Below are 13,225 nucleotides of genomic sequence, written 5' to 3'. Positions count from 1 at the left end.
TTTTTGTTAATTAGCGCCGCGCATTGTAAATTAGTCGTTGATAACTTGTACTGATACGATCCCCCACGCGGAAAAATCCAGTTTTCGTCCCAAAATGGTATAAATAGCCGACCAAAATTCTGATTTTCAACAGTTCTTAAACAGTTTTTCATCAGATCTACAATTTTTTCTTAGAAATATCCGTATTTCAATTTTACCGTAAGTCCGATTTATTTTGAAAGACTTTGATTTTATTTTTGTTAACTTTCATTAATTGTTGTACATTTTGTCCCAACCTTAATACTCTTGGAAGGTTCTTCGAGTATTCCGTTCCTTTACACCTTAGGAAGGTTTCCAGGTGTATCCTATATCTCCGCCTCATTTTTTTTATTTGTTTAATTCAAACTCTTTTATTATAAAGTCAAAGTCTTGTCAATTTATTCCCACCGTCCCCATTCTCCGACCGTGGTCACAAAGCAATAAACTGCCCTCTTATTTGTTTATTTTATTATTAATAAAGTTGATAGTTATTTGTTTTCCGAATTTTTCTTGTTTTCTTCTTTCCCATACCGAATCCCTGGATCTCCGACTGTAACCCCCAAAAGTTACCTGGAGGCGAAAGAGTTCCTTAACTCTCTAAACATAAGGTGGCGCCCGAGACCGTTAACATCCCGAACACATAACAGGGCACCAAGACCCCTTTTCCTAGGACCGAACCAGGATAGGACGTCGCAGTCTGTAATATCAAGGAAATCGGGGAATACCTAGTGTTAGTGGCTACTTGGGGCGGCCGAAATTATTTCTTATATCATGGACTGTACTCAGGAATCGGAGCATGTTATAAAAAAACTTTTAGAACAAAAATTGTAACAAATTTTATTCTTAACAATATCGCTTTGTTGCATTATTACTCTCAGATGAGTCAATATCGCGAAAAATACGAAAATATGATAATTGGATTAATTTGTTGCTTTTTCATGTTGTTAATGGTAACACTCGAAAAATGGAACGTATTACAAGAAAACTCTTGGAACAAATGTAGCAAATTTTATTCTTAACAATATTGCTTTCCTGTGTTTTTGCTCTCAGATGCGTCAATATTGAGAAAAATATGAAAATTTGATGAATTTCGTTGTTTCAAAAATTAAGTTAGTTAATGGTAACACTCAGGAATGTTAGCAAAATTACATAATGATAACTAATAAAAGAACTTATTGTTATGTTATAAAATTTTAATGTAATTGTCAATGATTATTAAATTAAACACGACAACCTTTTTTAACACCGAATAAAGTCTCCAATTCTTTTCTAATTACTTTTCTTATCAAAACGTTTGTTTTTATTACGTGAGCTCTTCGAATCGGATCCCTACGGAAAACTTTAATACCTGGTTTATGAACTAAAAACGCGTTGTCCAACATCATCATGTCATAATCTTTAACGCATAAAATGTAACCCTACAAGAAATCAATTAAATTTACGAAGATTTACATCATAAATGAATGTAACATTTACTTGAGTCATTTTATTGCTTTGTCCCTCCCACGACAACCTTTCATCGAAATCTGGAGCATATTTTGATCCGATAAAAAATGGTTCCCAACTTTTAAAACTTCCTATCCTTTTACCTACATAGAATACGTTTATGCCTTTAGTTTCATTAGTTTTAATCCACTCGTTATAATTCGGAGTGCGATGGCAAGCCGGGCACACTTTCTGATGGAAATTAATCGCCTTTTTCTTCTTTAACATTTCTAGAAGTTCAGTTTTCGTTTTAGGTATTTCAGCGTCTTCTTTTACCTCGAATACATTTAAAGGAAATACGGCCGGGTTTGAATTGGTAGCGGTTATTTGAGTACGGTTAATCATTTCTAAGAAATTTTGGATAATATTCACGCTCGGATAAAGTTCAATATCTGAGGCTAAAACGAAATAGGTTTGAGAAGATTCTTTCGCCACGTTTCTGGCTACATTTATTGGATATGTAAGATTATTTAAAGCTCTGTAGGTTTCATTCGATTTTATCGATTTAAAGCTTGGTTCGATATTACAGTTGTACGTTGTATTAAATATTTTTTTAAAATTGGGGATCTAAATATCAAAAAAATAAAATAAGGTAAAATAATTATTTTTCTAGAATAGTTTTTACCTCTTTAGGAAGATCTTGCCCTTTAAGGAAAACGTGAAATGTAACAAAGTTCTGAATTAAATTCGTCGTGCAATCGCGTAAATAATGAATAGATTCAACAGTGTAATTGAAATCATCTCCGGGAGCATATAAGGCGATGCTCATTGGGCCTTTCCAGCGCTCTAATAGCGGCTGAACGTTATCCAAGAAGGTAAAATCTCCCTGAGTGGTGTAAGTGATGCTTTCATATGGCGCGAACATTCTCTTCGAAATTAGCAAGTTGTAATATATCCAGTAATCACCATGTTGCTTTATCATTGAAGTTGGATTTAATATTGGTGGTTCATCCTAAAAAAAATTTTTATATACAGGGTGTCTCAGCGAGACCGGTCATTAGACGTTTCTGGGGTTCTGGCCAAACCAAAAATTTGAGAATGCAGACTTAAGTATTATCAATTACGTTCTCTTCATCTAAAATATTTTCAGATTTCTAGCACTTCCGGTTATACCGGAAGTCGCCAACTACTTTATTTTTTTAAATGGAACACCCTGTATATTTTTACATATTTGGATTTGTCTGTTTTGAAGGTTTATAAATAACTTTCCTTTTTGCAATTTGATTCGGCCGTTCTCGAGATATTTGATTTTTTCTAGAAAAATCTGCTCCAGCGGACATTTGTTAAAAAAATCAGAGAACACTCAATTTTTGAGATATCAATTTAGGATTCAGAACATGCTTAAACAACATGATGGAGTATGTTTTGGTGCCGAGAACGGCTGTCTAGATCAGCCATGTCCAACTGGCGGCCCACGGGCCGCCTGCGGCCCGATTGTGATTTTTGTGCGGCCCGATAACAAAAAAAGGAAATCGCACAAATTAATATTTAAATTTTAATAATCGATAATACAAATAATTTTTATTACTTGGTCGAATGACGTTTTATAAAACTCCTATATCTTAATATATAAAAATGGAATCTTGTATGTATGTGGGTAGAGTGCGGGAAGTTAGCCCCCCATTTTTTGATTTTTAAATTTGTTATTGTTGTTCTAGATTGTTCTAGAGTTGTTCTACATTGTTCCAATGCGGCAAATTGAAAAAATAAAAACTCCACGAGAAAACCGAAAAAACAGGTTTTTTGACTAGCCCCCCATTTTTGGAAAAGTGAAATTTTCTTTGTTGTTCTGGGTTGTTCTAGTTGTTCTAGTTATTGTTCTAGAAAATCAAAATTGTGGGATACAGCATTACGAAGTTATAACTAAAAATAGGTTTGGCCGCCGAAATGTCTGGTTGATTGCTGTGACCATAGCTTTTCTATTATCAATTCCATATTACAAATATATACTTATTATAGCTAACGCAATCTGGAACAGCTATTATTTTCACTAGATCAACTCTCTAAAGGGCATTTTACTCTTAATTCTTGTGTCAGCGGTTTTATATTACACAATAAGAATTAAAAAACACAGAACAATCTAACATAACTCAAACTTTGCCGATTCAAGTTGTTCTAGATGTGTTTTGCGTTCAACACGAACATTAATTTTGCAAAATCACATATTTTTTGTTACTCTAAATTGTTCTTGTTGTTCTAGGTACTTAAAATGTTTATTTAATCACTGCGGTTTTAGTTCTTTTAAAGTTTCATATAATAATAGTTTTAAAAAACTAAAAAAATATAGAATAATCTGACCATCATAATTATCTAAAAATCACAAGTTTCACCTTTCTTTTTAAACTTATAATAGCAAAACAAAAGATGCGATTTAAAGTGTATTTATTTTGTATAAACTAAGTAATAAATTAATAAATAAACTAAACTAACAAATAAAACAATAACTATTCGATCAGTATTACTATATTAGTACAATAATTTATTCTAAGGTAAACTATAACTAAATAAACTAAATTATGTAAATAAACTAATATCATGGAATAATACGGTTACATCACTTTGCTAATTTATAAACATATATGCACATTTAAGCATTTATTTCAGTAGCTTTTTCAACTTGTACGGATTTTTTTCGTAAGTCATTAAATAATTTCCAATTGGCATTGTTGGGCACAAATGCCAGGTAGTGTCCTACATCATTCAAAGTTTGAGTACCTTCGTAACTGATGATACCTGCGGGGATAGAGAATTTGTTGTGGAGTTACAAATTGCGTGAGTAATCACTCAATTTTGTTTTATTGTTCTCTCCATTCGTTGTTTCTATAAACAGACCACATTTTTTTGCAATTGTTGCTTAGGGTTTGCATGTAGTTTTCTATTACTTGCTTTAGCTATGCATAGCCAAATATTGTTACGATGTCAATGTCGATTGGTAAAGTTATGTTTTTATGGAAAGTAACGTTTAAACCATTATTGCAGTTTTTAGTCCTACAATAACTAAATTCTTCTTTAAATAGTTGTGTGCAAAGAAACGTAATATTTGACATAGCATTCACTATTATCACGCCAGCAATATTCTGGCTTCCAAAATAATTTATTCCTGTTAATAGTTCAGCTCTTTTTTATATGTTGCTTTACTAGAACCGGTTTTTGAAAATAATTTTAGGAAACTAAAGCAATCTGTGCAAACATTCTCAACATGATTTCTAAATGAATAGCCCAACCTATTTTTAGTTATAACTTCGTAATGCCGAATCCCATAATTTTGATTTTCTAGAACAATAACTAGAACGACAAAGAAAATCATTTTTCCAAAAATGGGGGGTTGGTAAAAAGCCTGTTTTTTTGGTTTTTCTCGCAGAGTTTTTATTATTGCTATTTGCCGCTTTGGAGCAATGTAGAACAACTCTAGAACAATCTAGAACAACAATGAAAAATTTAAAAATCAAAAAATAGGGAGCTAACTTCCCGTACTCGATTACCCCCGCAATTTACAACTCCAGAACAAAGTCTATATCCTCGCAAGTATCATCAGCTACGAAGGCATTTGTACCCAACAATTGGTTATTATTTAATGATTTAAGAAAAAAATTCATACAAGCATATATGTGTGTAAATGAGTTCCGTGATTTAATTTATTTCGTTATACTTTACTTTAGAATAAGTTTTTGTACAGTTTTTGTGAAAGAATAGTTATTGTTTTGTTAGTTTAGTTTATTTATTAATTTATTACTTAGTTTTACAAAATAAAATACACTTTAAATCGCATCTTATGTTTTATTATTATAAGTTTAAATAGAAAGGTGATTTTTAGAAAATTAGATGGTCAGATTATTCCATATTTTTTTAATTTTTTAAAACTATTATTATATTAAAGGTTGGGTTCACTGATTCAACAAAACCTATCCGATATCACAACAACTAATAAAATTTAAGGTATTTCTAATGAAAATAACAGCTGTTCTGAATTGTTTTAATTGTTGTAAGTAGTAATTTTTAATATGAAACTTTAAAAGAACTAAAACCGCAGTGATTAAATAAACATTTTAAGTACCTAGAACAACAAGAACAATTTAGAGCAACAAAAAATATGTGATTTTGCAAAATTAATGTTCGTGTTGAACGCAAAACACATCTAGAACAATTTGAATCGGCACAGTTTGAGTTATGTTAGATTGTTCTGTATTTTTTAATTCTTATTGTGTAATATAAAACCGCTGACACAAGAATTACTGACTGAAACTTCGAAAAACTTTAATTTTCAAAGAGTAAAGTGCCCTTTAGAGAGTTGATCTAGTGAAAATAATAGCTGTTCCAGATTGCGTTAGCTATAATAAGTATATATTTGTAATATGGAATTGATAATAGAAAAGCTATGGTCACAGCAATCAACCAGACATTTCGGCGGCCAAACCTATTTTTAGTTATAACTTCGTAATGCTGTATCCCACAATTTTGATTTTCTAGAACAATAACTAGAACAACTAGAACAACCCAGAACAACAAAGAAAATTTCACTTTTCCAAAAATGGGGGGCTAGTCAAAAAACCTGTTTTTTCGGTTTTCTCGTGGAGTTTTTATTTTTTCAATTTGCCGCATTGGAACAATGTAGAACAACTCTAGAACAATCTAGAACAACAATAAAAAATTTAAAAATCAAAAGATGGGGGGCTAACTTCCCGCACTCATGTGGGTACCTATATACCGATTTTAGTTATTCCTTGGCCGAATTTCACCAAATTTGGTAAACACATAGCTTAATATATTGGGAAGAACCTTTCATCTTAATTTTTTTGACACCGCCGCCGAGGTGTCGGCAATGACGATGTTAAAAAAATAATTTGCACAATAGCGAATCCCGATGTATGGCGTTTACGAATACAGTAAATACCCCGACCTACGTAAACCCGACTTACGTAGATTCGGAGATACGTAACTGCGAATTTGTCCGTTTTGTCGGGTATTCCCCTGTTTCGCTCAAAAGTGGATTGAATCATAAAATTTTCTAGTCCCTTCAGTTTATGCGAGTTCTTCGTAGAGAGTTGATTAATCACAGAGTTGATAAACTTATTGTTTTAAAAAGGTTGTGAAAATAAAAGTAAGTAATATTTTATTTTAATTTGCAGTCCTACAAAAATTTATTCGTTGCTTTAATTATACCAGAATAAATAAAATTGTCCATAATATTGACGTGCGATGTCGGGTAGGAAGAAAAGAAAACTAGAAGATGAAAACAGACAATTTAAAAATAATTGGGAAGATGACTACTTTTTCTTGCAAGTAAAAAATAATGCTGTGTGCTTAGTTTGTCGTGAAACGATTACTGCTAAAACTTATAACATACGAAGACATTATGAAAAACATACGGAACTTTCTGTACTTTCTGGTGGTGAACGCAAGGCCAAATTACACTTACTTAAAGCTAACTTAAAGTCTCAACAAAATGTGTTTCAAAAACAAAATCAACAATCAAACGACATTGTCAGTACAAGTTTAAAAATTTCTCAAATTATTGCTAAAAAAATGAAACCTTTCTCGGATGGGGAATACATCAAAGAATGTTTAATTGCTGCAGCTGAAGATATTAGCCCGGAAAAAGTTCATATTTATAAACAAATAAGTCTGTCTCATCAAACTGTTGCACGTAGAGTTGATGATATTTCCAATGAAATTTCCCTAAACCTCAATGAACATACCAAACAATTTGTGTACTACTCATTAGCTTTGGATGAAACAACCGATATCAAGGATACATCACAACTTGCTATATTTATTCGCGGAGTTGATAATAAGCTGAAAGTAACAGAAGAACTCCTTGATCTTGTGAGTCTGAAGGATACAACAACGGGCAAAGATATTAAAGATGCTGTTCTAAAATGCGCTGAAGATCGACAATTAGATTTAAAAAAACTTATTGGTATTACAACCGATGGAGCACCATCAATGATAGGAAAAAACATAGGAGCGGTTACTTTAATTTGCAAACATATTGAAAGCTTGGGACAAAATACATCATTTTTGGATTTATTTATTTGTCATTGTTTTTTACATATAGAAAATCTATGTGCTCAGTCATTAAATATGTCTCACGTGATGTCAGTTGTCATTAATATTATTAACAAAATAAAAAATAATTCATTAAAACACCGCCAGTTTCAAGAATACCTTCGCGAACTGGAGTCCGAGTACTGTGACCTAATATATTACGCCAAAATACGATGGTTGAGTCGTGGAAAATGTTTATTAAGATTTTGGAACCTCAGGGAAGAAATTAGAATTTTCATGAATGAGAACGGCGAAGACGTTCCACAATTATACGATGAAAAATGGTTGTTGGATTTGTGTTTCTTAATAGATATCACAACTAAATTAAATGAACTAAATCAGAATCTTCAAGGAGAAAATAAATTAATTACGAATTGCTATCAAGACATAAGGACATTCATCGCTAAATTAAAATATTTTCAAAATCAACTGAAATCGAATAATGCCACACATTTCCGAATATTCGCATAATATTAAAGATTTGCTTGAGGAATTTGAAAAAAGATTTGCCTACCTAGAAAAATTTGAACAAATGTTCAATATTTTTAATTGTCCATTTAATATTGATGTGAATTCAGCTCCAGGTTATTTACAACTGGAACTTATCGATCTGCAGTCCAACTCAGAAATGAAATTAAGGTTTGAGGACATCAATATAGTCGACTTTTATGGAAAATATATCCAGGAAGATAAATTTCCTAATTTGAAAAAATTAGCTATGTGTATTGTGGCAGCAAACGGCACAACATATCTCTGTGAGTCATTTTTTTCTAGATTAAAATTAGTCAAAACCAAAGACCGTAACAGGCTCACCGACGCAAATTTGACGAATCAGTTACGTTGTGCCACAACAAAATTAGAAGTTGATATTAAAAAAATTTCAAATAAAAGAAATAAACAAGTTTCACATTAAATATCTGTTGTAATTTACTGAAATACCTATATATTATTGTGTATATCTGTGTACATGCTAGTTTGTGTATACGTATCTCATTTGAGCGCGAGTGTGCGCTAGAATTGAAATTTTCTTGTTCAGGTGGGTGGCGGCCCAGTGCCTTGTACATTCCTAAATTTTGGCCCGAAGAGTAATTTGGGTTGGACATGGCTGGTCTAGATCGTTTGGTCACTTTACTATGGCACGTTAACTTTTCGAAATTTGGAAGTACCATAACTTCATTTTTTTAAATGGCACCCCCCCATATTTCTCATTTTACATCTTTTATATTCCATATGTCCTATGCCTAACATTAATAGTTTGAGAAATAATTAGGGTTTTTTGAAAAATGCTCACATATCAGATCGATATTAACCTAGTGTGCCATGGAAAACAAATGTTTAATGACTTATTGATAAACGTCAAAGTCTAATTTAGGCTGTTTGATGCTTATGAGTCTAAAACCAGTTAAAATGGATATTAATAACGTAAATAATGTTTATACAAATGAAGAAATCCATAATTTATTTTTTGTGCACGAAAAGTGCGACAAAGTTCTTAGTAGAACTTGCAGAATGTTTAATGAAAATTATCCACATTTATATCCGATGACAAAAGGTAAATTTAGAAGAATAGAAGCATTTTTTGCATTTTGGACGAATTAATCACGTGTTAAACTGACCAAAAAATGTAGTAGATAATGCAACGGAAGAGGTGAATACCTTGTCTTATTTCGAGCCCAGTCCCAACACCTCAATTCGAACTGCCAAAGAAGATCCAGGAATAATACTACGACCTTTGTCGCGCTTTTCATGCAAAAAAATTAAATTAAGAATTTCTTGATTTGTGTAAATATTACTTTCGTTATTGTTATCGATTTTAACTCGTTTCAGTACTAATATTAAGGGACATAACAGATAATTATTAGCTCACATGCATCAAGTGACGTAAACAAGTGAGTCTTTGAAAAGAACTCATTGAGAAGGCTTGTTTTTCATGGCACACTAGGCTAAATATCCATATGATATGTGTGCATTTTTCAAAAAACCCTAATTATCTCCCAAACTATTAATATTAGGTATGGGACATATGGGATATAAAAGATGTAGAATGAACCACCGAAGACGACTAAAAAATAAAATATGGGAGGTGCCATTTAAAAAAATGAAGTTATGGTGCTTCCAAATTTCGAAAAGTTAACGTGTCATAGTAAAGTGACCAAACGATCTAGACAGCCGTTCTCGGCACCAAAACATACTCCATCATGTTGTTTAAGCATGTTCTGAATCCTAAATTGATATCTCAAAAATTAAGTGTTCTCTGATTTTTTGAACAAATGTCTGTTGGAGCATATTTTTCTGGAAAAATTCGAATAACTCGAGAACGGTCGAATTAAATTGCAAAAAGTAAAGTTATTTATAAACCTTCAAAACAGACAAATCCAAATATGTAAAAATATACAGGTGTTCCATTAAAAAAAATAAAGTAGGTGGCGACTTCCGGTATAACCAGAAGTGCTAGAAATCTGAAAATATTTTAGATGAAGAGAACGTAATTGATAATACTTAAGTCTGCATTCTCAAATTTTTTGTTTGGCCAGAACCCCAGAAACGTCTAATGACCGGTCTCGCTGAGACACCCTGTATATGTTTATTATTATTACATTTAGATATTAACTACAAAAAAGGGAATACTATAGTAATTAGAGTAGCAATTCCAACTCACTAACTTTATTTTCAATACGTTCTCGATGTGTTCCTTCATTTCTTTCATATCTTTCCAAATATACGCCCATATTATCTCGTTCTTGAACACATGTGCGTTTAAATAACATAAACATTACCACTACCATGACACAATAGAATAAAATTATTACTATGGGACGATTCGATTTCACTAAGAACATCATAGAAAACGATTATAATTATTGTTAAAGTCTTCACAAAATAAACCTTTAAAATAAATCCAAACTCTATTTTGATACTCTATATATTTGAGAAGCGTTATCTTTTAATCGTTAATCTTTGGTTAATGAATGAGTTAACTACGTACAAGTGACATTTAATTTCAATTTGGTAAAGTGAAATCACAGGTTTTATATTTTTATCTAAACAACGCTACAAAAAAAAAATAAAGCTGAACCATTAGCCAATTCCGTGAAGGCACTTTCAAATTAGGCTCTGCAGGAATTTACCGTATTTAGAAATTGTTCTGTACGAGTGACTATGCGCCTATCTAATCTCTTAGCTTATCTGTAAATCCATAGGGATCATAACAATTACAAAAGGGATATTGTTAAATCTCTAAAGTACATCTAAAGTAAAACTTTCCTGTGGGTTGTTTATTTGTTGCGTACCAACAAAATATAATCCACATAATACCTTTATCGACAACTTAAATTTATACATTAAATCCTTCTGCACTAGAGAGCATGAAGTTTTAACTGGAGATATCAATATTGACATCCATCCGGATATGCAGTTAAATCAAATACCTGCTCTTTATTTCGATGTAACGGCCGCTGCTGGCTTTGAGCCCTATATCCGTGATTATACTAGAATTTTTAATAATAGTAAAAGTTGTTTGGATCACATCTTCGTTAAAACTTCTCTCCCGCGGGAAAATTTTCTAACAATAATATCGCATTCAAATATTATAGACCACTGTCCTGTGTTTTTACAGCTGAATTTCCCTGATAGTTGTGATAGTAATCAGAATATTGAAACTAATAGGTACAGCAACATAATTAATTATAACAAGTTTATTAGCACTATGGGTTCACAAGATTTCACAAATCTTCCTTTGAATATTGATGATGCAATTAAATTTATATGTGACAAAATAACTAATCACAGGGACGGTGCTTCTTTCAGAAAGAGAATTCCTGCCAAAAATAGGAAGCGTAAGCCTTGGATTACGGACGGAGTGGTAAGATCTATAAATGTTAGGGATACCTTGTATAAACAGTACAGATTAGATGATAGAAACAAGCAGGTTAAAACAGCATATAAGCAATATAATACTATGTTAAAAAAAATCATTAACAGTTTGAAGTATGATTATTATACTCGAAAAATTTGTAAAGTGAAAAATGATACCAGACGGCTATGGAATTGTGGCAAGGAATTAACTGGTAAAAATAAATTACGAGACGGTATATCATGCATTAAGATTGATAACGATACTAAGATATATGACGAATTGGGTATTGCGAGCAGTGTTGTAAAATACCTGGGTATTTATTTTCAAGGGAAAATTCCCTGGATATATACCCGGGGGTATTTACCCAAGATGGGTATTTAGAGGTATTTATAAAATTTGATTTAAATTGAGTTGATGGCAGTTTTGCAAGTACTTCAAGAATGCAGAGTTCATTATCGATACACCAAACTTATTTATAACATTTTCAAGAATGCTACATTGACGGTAAAATTGCATGAAAGTACTGACCTGAATGTTGAACCCAAATTGTTCATCACAGTCCTGCAGAGTGCATTTAAACAACTGGATTGGACCCAAAAAGGTATAAACATTGATGGCAATACCTAAGTAATTTGCGCTACGCGGACGATATAGTCCTTATTTCTGATAGTCTTGGAGAGATGAAACTGATGCTGAACATATACAGGAGGCGTCTGCAAGAGTCGGGCTAAATATCAACAAAATTTAGGACAAATCTTGTTCCAAGCTCTAACATCAATATTGGTGATAATGAATACTTCTATTTTGAATACTTTCGATGGTATGTCATTGATCCCTGATGCCTTTCCATGTTTTGACGTAGTGCGCTTTGCGCCTTTGTCGTAACTGTCTAACAAATTTATACACATTCCTGGTGTCATTATCTTTAAAGTGTATTATGACATATATTTCGGGAAAGTTTCTTTAGAAGATTTCTTTAATGCTTGAAAAATAACTTTGAATGTCCTGAATTGAGTATAAGTCTAATTTTAATAACTAAATTCAGTTTTTGTGCTTCATTAATTCTTGTTGTTTGATTCTTTTCTAGTCATATTGCACTTCCATCAAATCCAAGATTCCAAGATCCATGAGATTGTTGATTTCCAATTGAAAATTAAGTTTAAGATCTTATTATTCATCTTCTTTTATTCAGGTTATAACCTGTTTTTTACGCATCATTCATGGTGTTTTATTAGAGCTGGAAATGCAACTTCCTGGTCTCCCGGGATCTCTTTCTAGCTAATCTTTGATCTCTTGCTGTCTTAATCAGCCAGGTTTCTTCCATTGGAAGTATTCATTAAATTTTTTTATTTTTCCCCTAGCAAATCTCATGACATCTCCGATTCCACAAAATTCTCTTACAATTTTGTTCCTAACTCTATCTCTTCTTGTTTTTTCCACTATTGCTGTTAAAGTACTCATCTCAGTTGGTTCGCATCGCAGCGATGAGGTTCGTGTATCGAGAGATAATAATCAAACAAACGAACTAAACAGAAGGATGATACTCGCATGGGCAGCCTACAGGAAACTTAGAGACATCTTCATGAGCGATATTCTTGTATATTATTATTATTATATTATAATGTTAATGTTTCGGAACCGTATGCCATAACCAAAGGAGGAAGCACGCATTGATTGAAAACAACAGCTTTCAATCAATGCGTACTTCCACCTTTGGTTATGACATACGGTTCCGAAACTTTAACATTAACGGTGGCCATTACCAGGAAGCTCAAAGTAACGCAAAGAAAGATGAAGAGGTCGATGCTGGGTGTAACCCTG

The 13,225-nt window shown here is 32.3% G+C and overlaps 1 protein-coding gene across 1 annotated transcript; it reads right to left on the bottom strand.

Annotated features, from left to right (window-relative positions):
* Window positions 1-845: 845 nt before the first annotated feature.
* LOC111423202 (beta-1,4-glucuronyltransferase 1-like) lies at window positions 846-10,450 on the bottom strand. Its single transcript, XM_071195177.1, has 4 exons — window positions 10,212-10,450; window positions 2,129-2,455; window positions 1,495-2,070; window positions 846-1,436 (listed from the first exon to the last, which is right to left on the bottom strand). The coding sequence occupies exons 1-4, from the start codon at window positions 10,389-10,391 to the stop codon at window positions 1,239-1,241; spliced, it is 1,281 nt and encodes a 426-aa protein (XP_071051278.1). The 5' UTR covers window positions 10,392-10,450; the 3' UTR covers window positions 846-1,238.
* Window positions 10,451-13,225: the final 2,775 nt, after the last annotated feature.

This window comes from Onthophagus taurus, chromosome 3 (genome assembly GCF_036711975.1).
Source record: "Onthophagus taurus isolate NC chromosome 3, IU_Otau_3.0, whole genome shotgun sequence".
Lineage (NCBI taxonomy): Eukaryota > Metazoa > Arthropoda > Insecta > Coleoptera > Scarabaeidae > Onthophagus > Onthophagus taurus.
Note: the sequence above shows the minus strand (reverse complement) of the source record. Positions and strands in the feature narration are given on the sequence as shown.